The sequence below is a fragment of the Tetrao urogallus genome (assembly GCF_951394365.1).
Source record: "Tetrao urogallus genome assembly, chromosome: 7".
NCBI classification, from domain to species: domain Eukaryota; kingdom Metazoa; phylum Chordata; class Aves; order Galliformes; family Phasianidae; genus Tetrao; species Tetrao urogallus.
Genome location: NC_136820.1, coordinates 38,244,112 through 38,266,043, shown reverse-complemented (window position 1 = coordinate 38,266,043; position 21,932 = coordinate 38,244,112). Strand labels below are relative to the sequence as shown.

Genomic DNA, 21,932 nt, shown 5'->3' with positions numbered 1-21,932 from the left:
TTAAAGGTTGACTTCAACTTTGCTCACTAGCTCCTGTATCTAGATTCCTCACTCCCTTACATCAGCGTGTCTGTATCCTCTTGGGACAGTGATGCTGCTGTGTCATTCCAGCATCTTCTGCCCTCCCTCCTAACACGTGTGCTTTTATCCACTACCTTGATTATCTGAGAAGACTGTCTCTTTATAGAAATAAACTGTGAATATGTAAATGTTTGCACTTAAAAGGCTATTTTTAAAATAACGCACAATTTAGCTTCTGGAGTAAGGCTCATAAAAACAAGTCATCACTAGTCAGGAAGATTTTTGTTTGTGTGTTATGTTGAACTGTTTATGCTTATTAAATTCTATTTTAGCAACAGAATGTTTATGTGTGTCACAATAATCTTTTGCAATATAAATCTTATGATTTTGCTGATGCAGAATGGTGAAAAAGATTACAGAAGTCATTGCAAAATCCTCTGAGTAGTGTTAGGTTGTGTGTGTGAATACAGTGGGAAAAAGAACATGCGTTGAAGACAGAACTGATAAACTAGCTGAAGATGCTCACCATTTGTTAATTTTTAATGGTAGTCTATTTTTTTCAATTACAGAACATAATACTGCTGAACTTCTGTCTCAGTAATTTTTTGTGTTTTTCTCATTAATCAACTAATGCATGTCTCTTCTATAGCTCTGTATTCTAATGAAATACTTGGATGATTTGGCAGACGGCAATGATCTCATCAGTAACGCATCGGAGTAAAATCCATTTAGCAGATTTTATGTACATTATTTTTGGTTATATGCAGGATGCTGGTATATATATTGCAAAGTGAAGCTATTTGTGCAAAAAGTTGTAAATGTGAAATTTCTGTTGCTACCATCCATACATCCTCCTTCCTTCATTTCTTCAACCCATGTATTTATTTAGGAATAGTTGTTTACAAGTGTATTATCCATGTGTATACTTTATATATATTGAAAATATTTTTTATACATGGCATCTTGATATAGCTTGAGCTTGTTCATTACATGTTCTGTTGCACCACAAGCAGCTTCCTGCTCTAGGTAGCTTTGCAATGTTCAGTCACTCTGATGCATTGACCCAAAGCCACTGGAGGCACGTGCTCATCAAAATCTTTCTGCTGAGTGCAGTTGGGAGTTGGCCACATCCTCACTGGTGACGGTCATCCCAGCAAGCAAGCTTCAAATTAATGCAGCTAGGGCCTGACAGAGGTCTGGGTATGCATTTGGATTTGATTAGATTATCCATAAAGTTCATGGGATTTCCTATTCTAAGGTCAAGCTTCGAGCATTTAGGTCTGTGTTCTCGTCTTTTTATTATCAATGGTACAACAGGCTGGTGTCACAGGGCCTGAGGATTGTCCTGTCCTCTAATAGGACTTGACTATTATATTCTAGAGATGATACTTTTTAAAAATGTATATCTCTCTTATTTTTGAATTTCTTCACTTATGATCATTGCTATTGTTGGCTGAATTTGAGGATTAAGTCTGTGGATCTGTGAATATGACTTTGAGCATTTACACTTATCTTGAAACTTTCTCTAACCCTTAATGTAAAAGGAGAATTAAAAAGCTATAAATTAAGTAGAACCCTGGAGTATCTTGGCAATTAGAGTGAGCAAGATTTCAGCTGCTCTCTTTCATCAATTTCTCACACTCTTGGATAGACAGGGTATTTTTAATTTGCGACCTGTATTTCAATTAGTCGTAGAAGATTTTTCTGGAACTTCTTGCTTATTCAGTTGCAGAATAAATTTAAACTATGTTTTAGTTATTATTTTTTACAGCTAATCTTTGTTTAGCTGTGCTGTAAGAAGGATTTAGATGAGAGAACTGAATAAATCAGTTAATAAGTGAGATGTTGTTACTATATTTATAATTATTGTGACTGTTATAAGAGGACTATTACTTAACCACACACATATGTGCCCTGAAGGATATAATAAGCCACGTCTGTCAAATAATGTATTTACCAATAGATAATTTTTAAAAATTACTTGGAGCTTGAAGTACATTTTCATTCTGATCTTTATTTTCCACAATAAGTAATGTTCTATGCTCTGCTTCCAAGAATTCAGATTGGAGGAAGTGGTGGCTGCAGGTGAGTGCTGTGCTGCTGTGGCAGCAGGTGCTCCGCATTTTGGTGCAGCTCAAGCTTCAGCATCAGGACTTCTTTTGTCACAGATATGTGAAACAGTAGCGTGTGCAGCTTGATTGCTCTTGCTGTGCACCGTGGGGTGACTTGTGTCTGTGCCTTGGAATCTTGTGCACTGATTTAAGGAAGGGCTTCTATAGCTCTCTATAGTTTTTGGCAGAAAATGACAGGAACTTGAAATTTGGTTGTCAGGATTGTCTGTATATCAGTGTCACAGATGCTCCTTTTTTTTTTGCATTGTTTTGTTTTATTAATTCTGACAGCAGTTCATGCCTTTTTTTTTTATATGCTGTTCTCCTTTTCACTAATGCATGAAGCATTGTTTCTGCATGGGTCCTGAGCACTGCAGTCCTCCTGTTCACTGAAAGAAAAAGTCATTTCAGTTATTTCAGTTGCATGTGAAAGAACTGCTGCAAGTATCATAGCAGCCAGACGTACAGCAATGAGAATGAGAGCAACACAGGTTCAGACAAGCGCCTGAACATCGCCAGCTGCTCAGGCACGTACTGCCCAGCTGTATGCATAGAGAGGCCATGTTCTTGCAGAAGTCTGATGTCTCTCTGACACAAGACAAATGGGTGTGTTTGCTGTTTTACAATGGAGATGTTGTTGACAACTGCACTCTATGAGTTTCCAGACTTTGGTTGTTATTGTGAAGTGAGCAGTTGTTTCATGGGGAAGTTGTTACGTGAGTGTGCCAGGACAGTCAAGATAAGTATTAAGGAAGAAATACTACTGGAAGCAGTAAAATTCTTAAGTTTCCTTGGATTATATATGGGGCATTCATCCTAATTCCATTTTCACTTCATTTTGAGTACATAACCATACGGAAATAGCCTTGCTTTCCAATGAACTGGCAAGAACTGGTGGATTGCAGGGAATGTGTCACTCACAGAATCACAGAATCACAGAATTGTAGGGGTTGGAAGGGACCTCCAGAGATCATCGAGTCCAACCCCCCTGCCAAAGCAGGTTCCCTACACCAGGTGACCACGTTAATTAACCACCACGTTAATGTGCATAGGGCAAGTCATAGCATGTGCCACTTTCACATTGAATAAGATGAAACTTTTACATAGGTAAGCCATATCTTTTCGCTGGGCCAGTGCATTCAAATTGAGGTGTTTAAATGCCTGGAGTACATCTGGGGAGCTGACCCATGCTTTTCTTTCTTTGATTCACACAGCTACACAAGTGCCAGGGCAGAGCAGAAGGCCAGGGTTTCACTATGGGCTGTGAGGGCATAGGGTGCCTGTAAAGTATGCATTTGTGTACTTGAATGGATATTGCATAGATTGCTTGCATTTCAGATATCTAAATTATTCTGGCTTTTAAGTGTCCTGCTTTGTCTGATATTTATAAAACAGAGTGGAAAACATGAGGAAACTGAAAGAACTGGTCATTTTGAATAGCATCACACCATTCTAATCACCAGAGTACACTGAATGCTGTACATTTCAGTGCTTAGCAGCTTGCTTTAATTGTGTGCCTTAGCATTTCTGTATGTTGCTTTTCTGTAGTTAAAAACTTGGCTCGAGCATGGATGGTAAATAATTTATAAATGTCGTCTGCTATAAATTTGGTGAAGAAGGTTGCTGATTTTGGCTGTGGGCTTCATTATGGCTATAAATTGTACTTCATGGAAAAAACACTTTTAGTAGAAATAAATATCAAGCACACTTACTGTTAGTAAGAGCAGTCTTAGCAAAAGCTCTGAGTGTCGTTGGGAGCAGGGAGTGTTTACAGGAATAAAAGGTTGGAGATGGGTACGTGTATGTGTGTGTGTATGTATCTTCACAGTTCTTTTAAACACCTTTCTTAAGTGTTGCTGGAGCCTGGGAAGTTGTTTCGGTTGTTTGTCTGTTACTTCTACTTTTGTAAGCTGAAGCTTAACGGAGATGTGAGACATCTGATCGCAGTGGAAAAGAAAAATTTTAAAACTTGGTAAAATATTTTTGCACAGAGGTCTTGCTAAAAGTCTGCAGAAATGTTTAGAGTCAGATGCTTAGGGCGGCGTGCTTCCAAAACCATTCTGCAGCTCTGAGTGTGATGGAGAATAACCTGTGCAGGTGATGTTGTTAAAGACATGGAGCCAAAATCAGGGAGGGGGGAGGATGGCATTGATTGCTCCGGGTCCAAGGGTAGGGACAGTGCAGTTAATGTTGCTGAACTTATTACAGGCAGTGGTGATTATGGCAGATATATCACTTCTGCGGGTGACAAAGTCCAGAGAAGGCAACTTTCCAAGACCACTGCGGTTCGTATTCTGCCAGGCTGACCACTGCTGGGATGACCACAGAGCTTGTCAGAGATTGGCCCTGGAAAGTCTCCTGCCTGACTGATGAAATATGGCCACCCTTTGAAATACCTGGGAAACAACCAGCAACGTTTTCTTGAAGCTCTATTGGGAATGTCCCCAAGAGCAAAAGATGATCAGAAGGTGTCCTGAAAGAGAAGAAGGGATGTTGTCACAGCTTACTCCCAAGCCAAAGCAAACTGAACCCTCTGCCTATGTTGAAGCACAGCATGAATGTGGCTTGTTCTGGACATGGACAGTTGGATCTGGAAACTCAAACCATCAATTCTTGCTAGGTTTGCATTATGTGTTAATGTGAGAAGTGCTTGGCCCGCAATCAAGGGTTATTAGAAATACACTGTGTACTTTTTTTTTGTAGGGCATTGATTTCAATAAATTTCTGCTCATAGAATTACTTGATTTTTTGGTGGTAGAAATGCTATTTTGCTGCCCAAATCTGATAGATGGTAACAGAGATCCAATTTCACTTTGTTTGTTTGTTTGTTTGTTTGTTGTTTTTTTAACCACTAGCTCATTTTCAAAAATGCCCTGGCTGTTCCAGAAGTTGGTTCTTTTAGTTTACCTGACATTTGAATGAAGCAAGGGAAGGGCAGCAGGGAGGAGCAAACACAAGCATCCCAGAGATGCTGTGCCACAGCGCTACATATGTTGTGCATCTCCCACAGCCCCGCATCTTCTGTCACTCAGAGCCCTACCACCCCAGCACTCCTTGTGCATCAGGGTAAAATGGCTCTGTTCCAGAGTTTTTCTGCCAAGGTTTTACTTCTCTCTTGGCTACAAGATTTAAGACTATTTTAAATTACCTATTCTTTTTTGTATAATGTAAGACATCCAGAAGTTGACTGGAATCTCTTTTGTCATATATGTAACTGTTTTGTATAATAGCTTTGACTGCCCTTTAATAAATAGATAGGTGTTTTAAAAGATACGTGGTGGTATTTCTAGTCACTGAATTTAAGTATGACAGTTTTATGTAAAACACATCATAAAACCAGAGATTTCACTTTTTGTGGTATTTTATGTTTCTTAACCCTATCATGTCCTCCGCCTTTCATTTTTCGGATAATTATTAATGAACAATTTTAGCTTTCGTATGCTTGAATTACTTTGGAAGCGAGCAGTCTGGAACTGTGGAAAACAGCCATGCACTTTACAGTTTGTGTACATGCTCCTGCACTGCACATTTGTTGGTTGTTTTTGTTGTTGTTGTTTTAGCAGCTGTTCTAACATCCACATACGTGGTTACTCAGTATAATGCTCTCTCTTCACTGGGTGATCAGAAATGAATCTTTCTGCTGGTTCCTTCACTGTACATTATGTTTTCTGCCCACACAATGGCTTTGTACTGGTATGAATAGGAACAAGAACGAAAATGCTATAAATGCCTGGTGGACTCTAAATACTATAAACAGTGTATTTTCAGGGGCCAGAAGAAAGTTTTAAGAACTCTGTTTTGTTTCACTGATTGTGAGCATTCTGGATGTCTGCAACATTGCAGGACATTGCATATTTCAGTGTTTGCTTTTGTATTTTGCTGTGGGCTTTTGTGTGCAAAGTACCCCAACTGTCAGTCCAGGAAGTAAAATTCTTGCTGTGTTTAGTGTGATAAATGATGCCATATTTAATAGGTAAGTATTATAAGAAGATTGCTGTGTAACAGATATGTGTTATACTTCCAGCCTTAAATAGACAGAAAATGGTCATCTTGGTCATCTAGTCTCAGGCTATGTTTAGACTTTGGATTTCTTGTATAAAAATCACTCCTTTCAAAGTTGATCTGAAATGCCTAACAAATACACAAAATTTTGTCCTAATAATAGCTAAATATCTCAAATGTCAGACCGTGCTCTGCCTGAAAGTCTAAAAAAATCCAGTGGAATGTGCAAATATGGAAGAAACCTAAACTACTTGAAATGTAGCCTGTAGAGGGGTAGGAGATAGGAGGAGGGCAAACATTGGGCTGGCAACATCTTCTGTCTGGGACAGCCAGACCAGTGCCAGCCTCTGCCCTCATTCATTGCACAGAATACCCTTGGGGGAGAACAATGTTTAAAAAACCCTTAAACCCTTAGTGCTGGAAAAGAATACATTTCTATTTTGGATGTTGTCCACTGTGTGCTGAAACTGCTTTTGTGGGGAGGTTGTGGGCGGTGGTGCTGCTTATTGGGCAGTTGTTGGACATACGGCTGTTTGTCTTTTGCAGTTCATTTGTGAAAGCCTTCACTTAATGTAAACTATATTTGCATTCTTTGGCAGTGAGAGTGTTGAGTAATTTATGAAACATTGCTTGACCATGTGTTCAAAAACAGCGGCCCTGTCAGAAATAAGGAGACACTATCCTTTTCTTGTTTTGTTGTGTTCTTTAGGGAAGAATTCTATAAGCTTCTAAGAGGAGTAAAGAAAAAAAAAAAAAAAACACAAAAAAAAAAACCAGAACAACCTACACAGAAAAAAACAAACACAACAAAAACCAGAACAAACAACAAAAAAAGCTCAGCAACAAAAGCAGCCTGATAGTATTACATATTGTGATTCTGAGGTCTTTGCACTATCCCTTGCTGGTTTTCAAGCAGCAAGGATTCTTTTTGTCATAGGAAAAGGAAAATACAGTTGTGTTCATTTCACAAGTTAGATTCTTTTTTTGTGTGTTATTAACAGGTTTGGCAAACATCGCAAAGATGACAAGAGTGAGAAAACTGGTAAAATAAAAGTGCAGGAAGCTCTTACTTCAGAAGAGGAGAGAATACGAATGAAGCAAGAACAGGAGAGGTAGACTTCAGTATTTGCTTAAACCTTGATAGAGAGAGTTTGTTTTATAACTAAAATAACTGAAGTTCAATTTTCGCTGATGAGATTTCCCAAATGTTGATATGTTTATATACATTAAATAACAAGACAAAGCTGGATTTATTTTGGAAATTAGCATTTTGGACATTGGCTGCAATAAGCATCTTTTTGTAGGTCCAGAGCTCCTTTCTATATTGAGGAGATTTAATTAATAATATGAAATGGTTTCTTTATACTTTCTATAACTAATTTTATTGACTTTTTCAGAAAACAAATATTTATATAAAGTGAAGTATGTTTTGTATTTTTCATCAAAGTCTTGCGTATCCAGGTTTTTCAATGACATATTTAGAAACACCTAAGAATTATAATTATTGGTGTATTGGTCACTGGAGCTCAGTCTATTTATGTCATGCAGTCTGTTTATGGAATGATATGTATATTAAACTGCTAATTGTAAAAATGAGTGGTGAGTACCTCTATTTTTCCTTGTCAGCTTCTCTTAACATTAAAACCTATTTAATATATGCTTATATGCTCTTCTCAGTATTTCCAATCTACTTTTCATCCTGTCTCTAGCAGAACAAGTTGTGGGGGCCTAGGCTAATATCTTGTATAAATTTAGCTAAAATCTTGGGGATCTTTGGTCATAAATTAACTAGTATTAAGGGATGTGTTTGAGGAGAGAAGTCCTCTTTGGAAAGAAAGCTCGTCAATGAGGAGACAGACATTAAAGAACTACAAAGCTTGAATGCTGTCTGGATTCAGGCATGTTTAGCAGTGAATGTGAACAGTGAGTTGAGATGATTTATCTAAAAATTATGCTGTAACTCAGCCGTTACGTTCAGCAGGAAGTATGAAACAAAGTGTTGTTGTCCTTGTAGGAGGTGTAAGTAGCTAGTCATAATGGTTCCTTTTACCATCATCTCTTTGCAACTTTGTCTTTAGTAAGTAAGAACAGCAATTTACAGATGATGGTATCATCATTATAGTATCCCTTGTATAGTTTCCTCGGTTCAGTGTATAACAGTTAGCTTTCAGTTGTTTTAAGGGCTGAGGGATTTGCATTGCAGTTAAGGCAGGCTGTACATTACAGGTTACTGAAGATCAACTTGTTAATCTGTAGAAACTTTCTCGTGTGTGACCTTCTGTTTGGATTACATTATGGGATGTTTTTTTTTTTTTTTGCTCTTTAAGAAATACACTTGTACAAATGTATGTAAAAAGTTATTCATGTCTTTCTCCATCCATTTTGGTACAGGGTGGCTGGATCACAGTATTTGGTTGTTTTTGTCAGATTGTTTTTTTATTTTCTCTTTTTTATCAAAAAAGGAAACAGGTCACTACATCTGTTCCTGTTTTTTAGAGTAATAGGCTTTCAGATTAAATTGTAAAGGGAAATACTAGAAATGAAGGAAATAATTGACTTTGGAGATAAGTGTGTTTGTGCAATCAACTTTTCTTAACCCATGGACAGACTACCTAATTTCTGCATAAGCGTATATTGGGAGTGCAGAGACACTGAAAGCTGCCTCAGTAGCTCCAGACAGCTCAGGGCTAGAGAAGGGATATCCATATAGTTCATACTGTTGTTTATAGTGCTGATCTCTGGTTTAATGCACTCTGCTGAACCTAAGATTGCCAAGCACTTGGGGCTTATTAACAGCAGTAGGTCCCCAACTAATCAGCCACGTACATTTATGCAAAGAAGGAAGAGTGAGTTAGTTATTTTGAATTAGTAATGGTTTTTTCTCTCTTCATTCTTCTTTCTCTGTCTCTCTGTGTCTCTCTGTCTCTCTCAGTAACAATGGTGAGAGTATAGACTGTCCATGTGATGATATAAGAGAGGTTGCAATAGTCACGCTGGGTACCAAGGTAGAATTATGAAATTATTTGTACAGTTCCCCATGCATGGAGCAAATTCCTAATCCCTGTCCATTGAGTTCTGCTAACCATTTTGAATCTTTCCTGGAATCTCACTCCTTGTTTGTTTTAAAGCGATTTTATGTCTTCACTGAACCTGCAGAAAATGCATGTGCAAGAACTTCATAACAGCTTGATGTTATCATAACATAGGTCCTCCTCCTGTTATTCTCCTTCCCTAACTGTGCATTTGCTCTCCTTTGTGTTATGTCTATAAGGGAATGCAAGTTCTTTGGGGATAGTGGCATGTACAACTAATAAAAGATAATAAAATAGCAACCAAATGTGTGAGGTTCTTCCTTATGTTTCTGAAAAATTCAGATGTTGATTTGATCCATGGAGACCTTAAATATTTGTGCAGTTAGATTGCAGAGAGTTTCCTTCTGATCCTGTAAAAAAATGCTGTTAAACACAAGCTATTCATGGATAATACTCTTGCAAATTAACTGAACAATCCCTCAAAATGCTTATGATTAGACAGTGAAATATTACTGTCTGAACAAGTGTTGGTTCGTAATGGCTGCTATTTTAACTTTGTTTTCTGTGGGTTTTTCTCCCTCCCAGTGTTTTTAGTGGTGTAATTCAGTTGCTCTGTTTTACTTGGTATTTGATGCTATATACCTCTATAATGATGCAATACTTTGGGGAAATAGACCGGATTTAATGAATTTACTGTGTTTGAGAGGCTTGGAAGAAAAATCCTTAGAGGGTCAGAGAACAAGTGAATGGTCAATTAAAAAATCAATCATGCCCACAATTTTATAAAATTATTATGCTTTGACTTGATAATTTTAATACTACTGTGCTTGCAGTAGTGTCTTCTTTAGTCATAAAAATGTGTTTATATTGATTATGAGAAAAATAAGCAAATTAATGTTCTTCAATTTACTGTGATTAAAATTAGTAAAATTGCCTTGTGTGAATATATTATTAGTAATAATGTCTTATTAAGGAGCAAATGTCTTCTATGTATGGTGTGTATTAACTGACAATTTAATTTTTTTTTTTTTTTAAGAGAGAAGGAAATTATCTAGATAAAAACAGAGACAGCTTTCAATAAAATAGAATACTGGAAAAATTAGAAGTGACATGTGTGATGAACACTCACTAGTCTTTCCATATTTGCTCTGAGATGCTGCTACTTGTACAATCTTAGAAGTTCATACTAATGTTTCATTGAAGAGTGTTGCAGGTTGTCCGTGTATCACTATTCTTTAACACAGATTTACTCTAGAAAAGGAAGTCTACTTCCATAATGCTCGAATGACTGCCAAGCACTGTTCTGCAAATTCAGTTGATGTGCTCTTGGAAAATATTTCTTCTGTCCAGCATGGACCCCAACCAAAAGTATAAGAAAAAATGAAGTAATAGATTTTCTGAACTTGGCTCTGTGGCTTCTAAAAAACAATGAACTGCAGAGTCTTGAGGATTTTGGATAAGCTATGAATTCAATTACCTCTACTCTTGTTCCAAATCACAGCCATTTTATATAAATGCTAACTAGGATCCCCTCTTTGTCATGCTGCACCTCTCGTCTGCTGAAACTGAATGGGATTGAGATGCTATATCGGATTGGTAAGACTGGGAGAACAGCCCTGGATGCTTTTATTACAGGAGGTGGTCTGCCACTTCTGGTGTCCTGATGGATCTGTGGCTGGCCAACCCTCCTCAGAGTCATGTCTTGAATTTTACAGTTCAGAGACGGATGAAGTATCTTGAGTTTTCACAGATACTTCATTCTACTTGTAGTCTCACACAAGCACTTCTGTATAGGGGAGACTTAAAATCAGGTTCTGAAACTTCTGTCAATGACCAAGCGGCATTACAGTTACAAGCCAATTAGTTTTCATATGGATTGTCACCTTCTGCTATCCTACTGGATCTAAGCCCTTGGAAACCCACAGACCTTTTCACTGTATAAGCTCTAATCTTTGAGAACCTCCCAGGTCAGGGTTTTCTCACTAACCAGTGTGACCATGGGATATTCCACAGATTGCCCTGGAATGTTTTCTGACTCCTTCAAGACAGTGCAGTTTCTTTCTTAGGAGATTGGAAGACAGAAGTGTTTAGAAACCCACTGCTTAGTTTTGTCGTCTTGTTTTGGTTGGTGACTCATACTGCTGAAACATCTTTCTAACAGCAGGTTCTGATACGTTTTTCACCCTTGGGTTTTGCTTTGCACATGTTTTCTTCTCTCTCTTCAGTGCAACAGAAATCTTTAGCAGATCAAAAATCTTTGCCAGTGTCCTGCCTCTCTTGAACTCTGACGTGCTGTTCTGGTCACCCGCATGGCACAGCCCATGCCTCCTGCACCTGTCTTCAGCCCTGGGCATGTTCTAGCAACAGAAACACTCCCCAGCCCAATTTTGCTCTTTATAGTCAGGTAGTAGATAGCAGAAGAACAAAATAAATGTGTTTCTTTGTGAAGTTTTCCAAATGTTCAGCTGTATTCAGCATGGTCCACCACTTAAAAAAATGAAAGCAGCAATACTAGTGTAATCTTATGCTTCAGAGTATGTGATCCCAGCTATGGGTGAATAGTGCCGATTCTTTAATCTGTTTCTAGAGTCAATTCTTCCTCTGGAAAGAACAGCCTATAGGATATTTTCTGTTTGGCTAATACACTGACTTAAGAGCTTTACTCATGTTCTGTAAATCTCTGTTACCATACATAGGTTTTTTAATCCTAGTTTTGTATTCTTTCTCTGCTTCCACAGAAGTTGATGCAAAATCAGGTGCTTAAGCACCTGTTTTGTGAGGATCAGTAGTGAGACGATAAGGAGAAACATTTTGGAAGAGAATTAAATAGCTGTATTGCTGGAAGCACTGTGACAGAGGCTTCAGAACTGCTGAGAGGATGACAGAGCAGTCAGTGCCAGTGAGTCACAGGGTGTACCTTCCTTCTCACTAAAAAAGAAGCTGTAAACTTCCAGTCTTTGCTAGCCTTGTTGGAGGAAGATTAACACACAGCAAAGCAGCACTATGTTTCATGCGTTCACATGTAGATGTAGTTACCATCTGCAAAATAAAACCATTTCTTTGTAGTTTTCCCCGTTACATTTTGGGAAACATAACCTTTTGTCCTGTAGGTTATGAAGGGAATTACGTTTACATAATTCTGCTGTTATTTTTCTCATTGTTCTGTGCAAATGTCATCACCACTGACATCAGTGGTGCCGTGGGAGTCCCACCTGCTGGCTGCAGCTGCAGAGCCAGGAGGGGAGCTCCTGATGAGGCATGCTGGGGTGCCCAGAGCTGAGGAACCCTGAGCAGGCTCCCTAACGAGGCTTCTGGCTGGGAACCTCAATAGGCTTTTGTGTGGCAAAGTATATCTTAATGCCATAAGATTTTCCATTAATAGTGGAAAACTATTTTAGAACAGGAATTGGGGAGATTATACTAGTTGGAAGTAGGATGTGATGCTCTTACAGCTTCAGGAGAATATGGTAAAAAATGTGGGAAGAATGATTAAGGATCTGTCTCTCAGAGATGCTGTTTGGAGAGGTGGGTTAGGTGTTTGTCCCCGCAGTGGCACTTTTATTGTTACTTTTGTAGATCAGTGATTAGGCTTAGAACATACTTTGGTGCTAACATAAGCACAAGTATGATTCAGGTGTGTGTTTTTAATGTAATGATTTTTCCTAAACTTAGAGTGAAACTTTCTGTATGTTCATTAGCAACTAATATAACACCGATATTTTTTCCTGAAGGTTTTGGTCATTCCGTAAAATGTTTCCTGTATTATATGTTTCCTAAGGGTGTTAGAGTCTTTATCTCCAACATATAATAAACTTCTCTTCATCTTTCTCTAGTGCCATTAAAGCCACAAGCCTTTTGTTGTAAAAGTATATTAATGAATAGAAATGTTACAACAAGAACAGAAGCCTTGTGTTTTCCCTTCATCATGCATCATCCATTTTAATTAGACGAAAGGGTGGTGAGTACTGTGACAAGAGTCTGGAATTAAAATCATTAATTGATGTCAAGCTGACGAGAGACTGCTAACATGAATTTACTGACAGCGGGAAAGAAATTAACCTTATTACTTTATTTAGTACATTGGGACTATTTATTATATTTTCCTATGCAAGGTCAGTGTGCTCCATTTATGATGATAGAGAAAGACAAATAATTAATAGATGCTGTGTAAAAAGTTTTGTTACATCCTATAAGTCACATTGTTAACTTGAAAAAGAAAATGACACACCACATCCCTTTCATCAGCATAGCTCATCAAAACCATTACAGCCATATTTTTGATATTTTAAATGAGCATAATATGCTGTGCTATACTCTCCAGCCAAGTACAATTACGAAAGTGATCTGATTTAAAACAATGCCTTTATTTCGTAATGTCAGTGTCACAAAAAATGAAGCATATTTTTTCCTGCAGTGACATTGATTGGAATAACTGTCTGTTTTGATCGTCATTGGAAGGTCAGCCTAACAAAGATGAGTTTTAATCTTTATTAAGCATCTTAATTCTCTAGATGAAAGAATATAATGGTGTCTTACAGAATGACAGCAGCATCCTATAGATAATTTGTGACCCAGAGGTCATCAAAAAAGAATAGAGAAGAGGTCATCCTGTAGTAAAGGCCATCTGGAACTGTTAAAGTATCAGATGGAGTGGGGGGCTGAGCAGCAGGACACTCTTGGTGTCTTTCCAGATTTCCCAGAGAGACCATAATATTTTTGTTGGAAAATCCCAACTTTCTCGCTTTAAGCAAAATATTTTCATGAAGCTGTTTCATTTTACTTCTAGGGAAAAAAAAAAAAAAAAAAAGACAACATACTGTGATATGGAGATAATTTTTGCTTTATATATAACCCAAGTGTTATCTGTCTTTAAAATAAAGTGAAGGTTCAGCTTTAGACTTGCTGCTGCTGTATTTTGCTGCCACTTAACAGCTCTCTCAAGAAATACTCTCTCTAAATCCATAATTACTGCAAACATTCAGAATATAAATATTTTCTAAAGTAACTAGCTAAAAATCTTTTCTGATAAAACTTCCAGCCCATAAGAGAGGAGAGAAAACAGTCCCTCCATGAATCAGAAAACAAGAGCAATGTGTTTCTCATTCTCACTTATTTTGGGATGGGGTCTGCCTGTCAAGGGATATTCCAGTTTCACTGAGATTTGTAGCATTTTTTGACAGTTGTTTTTTACATAAGGGATGAGGTGCAGGGTATGAAAACAAATGAATAGCAATGTTTCTTTTTTACTTTTTTTTTTTACTTTTTTTTTTTTTTGTAAAAGAACACAGAAATAAAGCGTGAGAATACTGAGCTTAGGAAAAATATTTGAGATCAGTTGCGCTTCATAAAAATGTGGACTTCTGGAGATATGTAAATTGAAGCTTGAGTGGAATAATAGTTGCTGAGGTGTTTTTTAAACAAAGCTCCTCATATTCTTTAATTGCATTTTGTAAATATATGGATTAAGATTATAAGACATCACATTAAAACTGTATTTTCTCTGTTATTCTTCCACAGAGATTCAAGGCACTGTACTGCCAAGGACTGGCCAAGACCCTTGCCGTATTTTTTTGGTCTCTATAATGTTCTTGAGTTACAAATTTGGTGAAGGTGTCTTGCAGATCACACAGGTTCAGCACTCTGTTAGGTATAGCAGTTTTAATAAGAGCACTAATTTGCAGTGTTCCACTTCTCCTGCCAAGAGTTTCAGGACAGGGCAATAGTCTGTCTTCTGATGTTCCATAAATCTTGCTGTCAGCACTAGAATGGCTGTAGCAAATACTTATTTGAGAATGAAAATTGTTGTAGCGTAATTACAAACTTACTGAACATGGCTGCATCTGTTGGTGCTGAGTGGAACTGAACTGAAAACCCATCAGATTTTCCCAATGGCACTGCAGGAATCTAACAATAAGCTGCACTAAAAGCTCTCTTTGTTCTAATTTTTAGATAAAGCAGCAATTATTTGACTAATCAGAAAGACCCCTAATGGTGTATTCACAACAGGCAGACAGGTCCCGTCTGCACACCATAGCTGGACCTTGTCTTTTGTAACCAGTTACTAGTATGCTCCTCTTAATGGGTTATAGCAAACCTGGTTCGGTGTCCGGCCGTGCTGTAGACGTATGCTGTCAGTCAGTACTGCAAGCCAGCACGGTTTTAAAAATGAACTCTGAAAGGTGTTGTGGGTGTTAATTTTTGGTTCTGAGCATATAAAAGCTATATTCTCTATGGGTGGTTGTTTTGTTATTTTTTCTTTCAACTTCAATGTATGAGATTCATATAATCCCTTACTTTGTTGTAAGGTTTTTCATTGTGATTTTTTGTCATTTCACACTGCTTCTTTTTCCAACTTTAAGATTTGGGTGTTTCATACTTAGCACCAGGAACACAGAATAATGGACCTGTCATTGAGCTAGTGGCAGAATTTCATATTCGCTTATGTTACTGTACCAGCTGGAGAAGGATGATGCTGGATAGGGTCAGCTCAACTGACTGATGACAGTATTGTAAGCAGACCTCTAGTTACTGCCTGCAGAATCTGTGAATGACTGATTTGATATGTGTTATGATATATGGTAGCATTTGATATACAGTATGTTGTTTTCATTAGTGTTTTGCACATATGAGAACAGCTGTTCCTTACACATCCAACTACAGAATTCAGATGCTAGCCAACAGTGCTGTTTGCTGATTAGTTCTCCAGTTGGAAAAATGCTGCAGGGAAAGCAACGGCCCAAAAAAGCCCCAATAAGAGAGGAAGATAGTGCTCTTAGAGTGAGGACAGTTTGAAGCAGGAGCTCTCTCAGGTGTTTTAGCAGTAGTTGAATCTTTTTATCTGCTTCATTAGTATTTCAGTCCAGCAAAAGATCTGATGGAAGATTAGAGCTACATTAATCTAATGACTGGGGATCTGCCTCATACCAGCTCATCTGCCCAGTTTCGGAAACCAAAAGAAATTTGCTTTTCTTACTGGCTGCAATGATGTTATTTGATGCAACTTGCTTGCCAGCAGGATAACAGCTGTTTGCTCATCTGAGTGGTCCTCCATTCCTGGGGCTGCTGACCCCAGGATCAGACATGAAAATTACGGCAGAAAATTGTAGTCTTTGTAGTGTTTGATTTGGGGATGGAAGGACCTGCTATTCTGCCTATGTACCCGATACATTTAGTTCTGGTGGAACAAAAAACTCAGCAGGTATACTCTCCACCCCAAAGTGCTGCAGACTATCAGCTGTGTAGTCTAAAGCTCGATGGAAAGGGTAATTTACACATTTTGTGTGTTTATGTGCATAAAAGAAAAAGCCAGGATTTGGACTGACTTACTCTAAGATCCAAGGAAGCAGGCTTGAGACACTCTGCAGGGTGGGGTCTTCACTTTGAAAGACAAAGGATGAATCAAGATAAGGACAGGTAGAGGTGAGGTGCATAGACTCCACCAGGTTAGAAAAAAAGATTCTAGTGACACCTTTATTTTCATCAATGTCACTTGGTTTCCAATGTCTGTTTGCACTTCATCTGCTTATTAATGTAATATTTATCTCCTGCATTTTTTTACTTGTTTACATCTTCATTTGTATCAGCCTTCTTAAATATGAGTCCTTAGAAAATTTTTTTCAATTTATTAGGGCACTTACAATAATCAATTTTATTTTTTCTCCCCGCTACATCCCTCCTGGGTTGAAGCTCATTAAAGGTTTTCGAAATTCTCAGGGGTCTCTTCCGCATGTGGAATTTGAGGAGGGGGGAACTGCAGGGAGACACTTAGTACTATCACATTTTCTAATTGGTAGATAAGCTGTGATTGTTGGAGGAGAAAGAAAATTAAGACTGTCTGATTGTGTGTATTTTTGATGTATTTCTTCAATTTCAAAGTTGGTGGACTTTTTTTTTTTTTTTTTTTTAAATTTAGTCCCTGTTATATTTCTCTGTTCTTGTACAAACATTACATGGAAAATGCATGTGTATAAAATTTCTGTAGAAGTTGTACCAGAATTGCTAAGTCACTGCTTGAAGCAGTGATTGAGCACCTGGTGGAAAGGCAGGGCCAGCCTAGGGGAGCTCAGCTGTTTGCCATACACCTGAATGACCAGAAGGGCTGCAGCCAGGATCCACCCCTTCCCAGACTTCATTTAAGGGTTGGCAGTGGAAGTAAGGGTATCTCACTTGTGATCTCTGTTTACTTGAGGTCTTTTGAAGGTAAGCAGCTTCTTTTCTGTATTTCTGTGCCTGTAGCTGTTCTATTTGGGCAAATCCTCATTTGCTACAGCCTAGAACTTTGTTGCTCTGCTGTCATGATTGTGCTTTCCCTCACATTATAAAAGTGCAGAATTATACATAGGTTGTTCCAGAAGTAATGCCTCCTGTTAATCTATCTGGAAACTACAACAGATATGAAGAGCACGATAGCACTATTTCATGGAGTAAATTCTCAGTTACAAAATGTTAGCTTTTTTCAACATAGTTACTATCGTTACTTATGCATTTTTAACAGTAGTGACCAACAGCATGCTGTGCTCATAAAAATCAGTAGCACTAGAGGTGACTTGCTGTGGCTGCTGCTGAAATGCACTACCCACTGCCTCGCTGTGCACATCCACTGTTTGATTTTCATAATCGTTCAGCAAGTTCTCATTAATTTAAGTGGGCACATATCAGATGCTATTTTGTTAGACTGCCTCTCTGCTGCTATTTCTTGCACAGTGACAAAATGGAATGGAATATCAGTGGCAAGGCTCAACCTCTACTGCCACACCATCAATATCCACCTCTCACTTTAAGGGCCGCCATAGTAAAATAGGAGGCGTTATTTTCGGAGCAGCCCTTGTATAGCTGGAGGAGAGCTCATGTTGCTTTTTCAAGGTAGGATCTCCAATGTATGCATTTCCTGCAAGATGTATATTTCATCCCGGATTTGGGGTTTGGGAGTTGTGGGGGGAGGTGGTGGTGCTTTGTTTGTTTTTTTTTTCCCCTCAGTTTTATGATGACATACTTAAAAACTTCCTGTGGCAATCTGTTCTACTATCTTTTTAATTAGGATGTTCCCCAGCCCCACAGTGTCTCGTCTTTGTCATTCTTGCTGCAACTTAAATACACGATATTTGCATTACATATAGAAAACACGATATTGTTTTCTCCCTTATGTATTGGGCAACTGCTGTTATGTCCCTGCTGCCTTTTCCACAGCAGTTTGACATTGCTGACTCAGGAGTGTCTGTCACTCACTAGAATTTTCAGATCCGTTCCTACAAAGCAGCAGCTCCCAGGTTTTTACCTTTCTTTTTGTATACTTAATTATTTTGTGTAAATTACTTTCTATTTCCTGTTGTTAAAATAAATTTGCATTTTGAATTCTGCTCTGTCCTTCAAGAAAATTTCAAGTTTCAATCTTGCCCTCTGTTTTTCCTTCATTTGGGTTCTGTGCGGATTCAGAGGCATCCTAATTAATAATGAAAATACAGAGTAAATTCAGAGAGGGATCTATGCAGAAAATGTCTCAATCCATCCTGCTGCTAAGAGCTGCTGCTCTCTAGATGCTCTATAGGAACTAACCTGCTCAACGTATTGCTTCTTTCTGTTGCTGTTTTTCTTAGCCTGATATCTGCTACTATTTCTCCCCTATTCACAAGGCCTTTTACTGCAGTAAATCAGATTGGCTTGGCCACGTCTGTTCTTGATAAATTTGTGGTGGCTATTGCTTGCCCCATTATCTCCTCAGTGCTTACCAATAGTTTGATGAAAGTTTCTCAGGGGGTTGGCGTTAAACTGATGAGTCAATAATTCTTTTGCTCCTCCAGGGGATGTTTGACTTTTTCTGGTCTTGCAATACTTCAGCTGTCCTCAACAGTTTCTCATGATTACTGAAAAAGGTCTGAGACTACCTAAGACAGTGGTGGGTGCAGGATGAAGTTCAACTAGCTTAACCAGCCACCTGGTTGCAATGAACCATTTAGTGAAGACATATGAAAGGAAAAACTAACAAATTAAGCCTTTTGTATCCTCAGCATCATTTGTTAATTTCATTCCCTCAGTACTGAGCGGGGAAGAAACCTTTTCCTTCCTCTTCCATCAATTGCTAATACAATTACACAGTGACTTATTGTATCTTTTAAGCTCCCTGCTATTTGTATTTCACATTATGCCTTGGCCTTTCTGATTTTTGTCCTTGTATTTTTGTGATAATCCGTAGCAAGCTGACCACATTTTGTGTGTGTTCCTTTATGTGTTCATGGAGTGCAGCCATGTCTTAGCTAACTGGATACACATGTATGTACAGGAGATATGGTTGAGGTGTTCATTTATTAACTTGGAAAAGGTTGTTCTTAAGTTTACCTTTTTTGAAATACTTAATTATCAGGGTTTTTTTTTTACTTTATTTGTGTTCAAGTTTTGAATAAAGTGGGAGGGCACAGGAGGAAGAAGAAAAGTCTCTCTTGTTTGCTTGTTACCCTCAGTTGGGTAGCTTGTTGCTGCCCATGATCACTCACTGCCCACGGTGTTCTTTGAGAATGATTTCCCTTAGAATCCAGATGGTTTTGCTGAGACATGGCTATAACTGTGATAACTGACTAGCTCTAATAATGGTAAGAAAAGCTAAGTGTCATAAGCAGGTTCAGAGGGAAATCAAAATAATGGCTATAATCAAGGTACCCTCATTAGAAGAGCAGTTGTCAGAAAAATTCTGCCTGGATCCAGACAAAGGTCAAAGGAAGATATAGAGCAGAACAAGCTCCCATATTGACTTGATTGTCAAAAATTAGGAAAAGGACCGTTAAAGCCCTGAAGGCGTCTGGGGGGAGAGGGACGAGGAGCAGTGAGACCTGGCTTATTGCTGGCGTGCTGTGCCCACAAGGTATTTCTCTCTAGCAGAGGAGGAAGGGACATGTCTGACAAGATCTGGCTACTGGCCAATGCACCTTCTGACCTCTTTATTAGAAACAATATCTGGCAAAAACTGGACCAAATGCTGACATCCCATCCGACTAACTTGAACAAGCTGACTGGCATTATAAATGTGCTGTTTTTCTTGGTTTTTAATCCATCATAGAGAGGAATACCAGTCTGATGGCAGAGGAACTGAGAACTGTCAGTGGTGGATGGCTTGTCACTTAGCTTCTGTTCTTACACAATGCTGTTTCTATGCTTAATAAGCATTGTCAGCCGCCCCACATATGTGCAATTGCAAGCGTTCAATACTGATTTTGTAAATCAGCGAGCCTCAGTGGAAAAGACTATGTTGTGGATAATCACTTGGGCAATCACCGAGTCCTGGCAGCAGCAGGATGATTAATTGAATTGACCAAGCAATTGCACACCAGAGGCTGCAGCCAGCTTTGTTTCAGCTCTTAGGGGAGGAAATTGCTGCCTGTGCAACAACTGTAAAGTACTACCTGTGAATACCCCTCCCATACTGTGCTTGTCAGTTAAGAGTAGCCAAATTTCAAAGGATCTAAACAAATCATATAGCAAATCCTGCACCACCTCAGCTATCGTCACAGATGTGGGTTTTCCACTGCTGGAAAAAGTTTTGTTTCTACAGAACTGATATGAGCATTTGGCTCAGATTTGTCTTGCGGAGTAGTACAGTTGATCTGAGCTACCTGGCTAACTGCCCCTTACAACAGAGGGTATGCAGTTGATGCATTTGTTAGATTCGAAGGATTTGGTTTCTCTGACCACGAGACATTTCCCTGCTGGCTGAACAGCTCTGTAGCCCCCTTCTCCCCCCACCCCAGGCAGTGCCCTGCTGATGGAATGTAGGCCAGGTCTACCAGGAGAAAGAAACATGCTGACAACTGTATGTGGGTGTCTAAAATGCCAGTTGCCTTCTTCTGAAATCCCACTCACAGGTTTTGAGAAAGGGAACAAGATGTCTGCTGTTTGTTGGGGACAGCAGAGCAAAAGCTTTCTATTTCTATGACCACAATCTCACATGCACAGGAATCACTATATAATGGGTATGTCTGTCATTACTGGATTAGCTTGCAATGAAAACCTTGTTGAACAACTATAGGAAGTTCTGCAGCTAATAATATTGTCATTTGAAGCAGTTATCTTTAGCTTCTGAATTGAATGGCGCGCAAATGCGTGAGGATAATTTATACTTCACTGAACATTCTAATTTGAGTATCAAAAGAACGACATCACGTTGATGGCATTCAATATTAACACTTCAGCAAGAGGGGTTTAAGAAACTTCTTGGGATAGTTTCTGTATTTTTGGAAGTTCCTTTTCTTTTAAACACTGTGAAATTGATCAGTAATTTTTGCAAAACTCTTTGAAGATGGAGATAGTTATATAAACTTTAAGCATTGTTAAGCCCATATTAGGTTCAGAAAATAGATCCTCAAAATTAGCTGATCTGGAACTTCAGACGTGCATTTTTATTGTGTCATGGAATACTGTTTGGTGAAGACAGTATAATACAGATATCTATACTGTGAGCCTGAAGCATTCTGAACACTTCTCCAGATAGTGGATTTCAATAGCAGGAGCACTTCTGATTAAGGCTGAAGTACAGAGCAAATTCCAGGTTCTTGTCTGTGCTTCAGTGTGTTTACGTAATCACTTTAGTTTTTCCTACCGTAGTCTGCATGGACACGTCCCAAGTGTGCACTTAATTTGGTGCATGCTAATGGATAACTTAAGCCACACTGTGCATACGGATGCAGGCAAGGAGGGGGCTCTACATAAAAAATAATATGGAGTTAAATTCAACTTAAATATCAAAATATGTTTTTATATAAAAGCTATTAGAATTGGACAA

General features: G+C 38.5%; 1 protein-coding gene across 1 annotated transcript in view; it reads left to right on the top strand.

The window, feature by feature from the left end:
• Positions 1–21,932, top strand: part of PARD3 (par-3 family cell polarity regulator) — a gene marked incomplete at both ends in the record, with an annotated part of 424,269 nt that overhangs the window by 299,038 nt on the left and 103,299 nt on the right. The window contains one exon of the mRNA XM_079538143.1: positions 7,136–7,246. Within this exon, the coding sequence (XP_079394269.1) occupies positions 7,136–7,246 (111 nt within the window). The remainder of the gene's footprint in view (positions 1–7,135; positions 7,247–21,932) is intronic.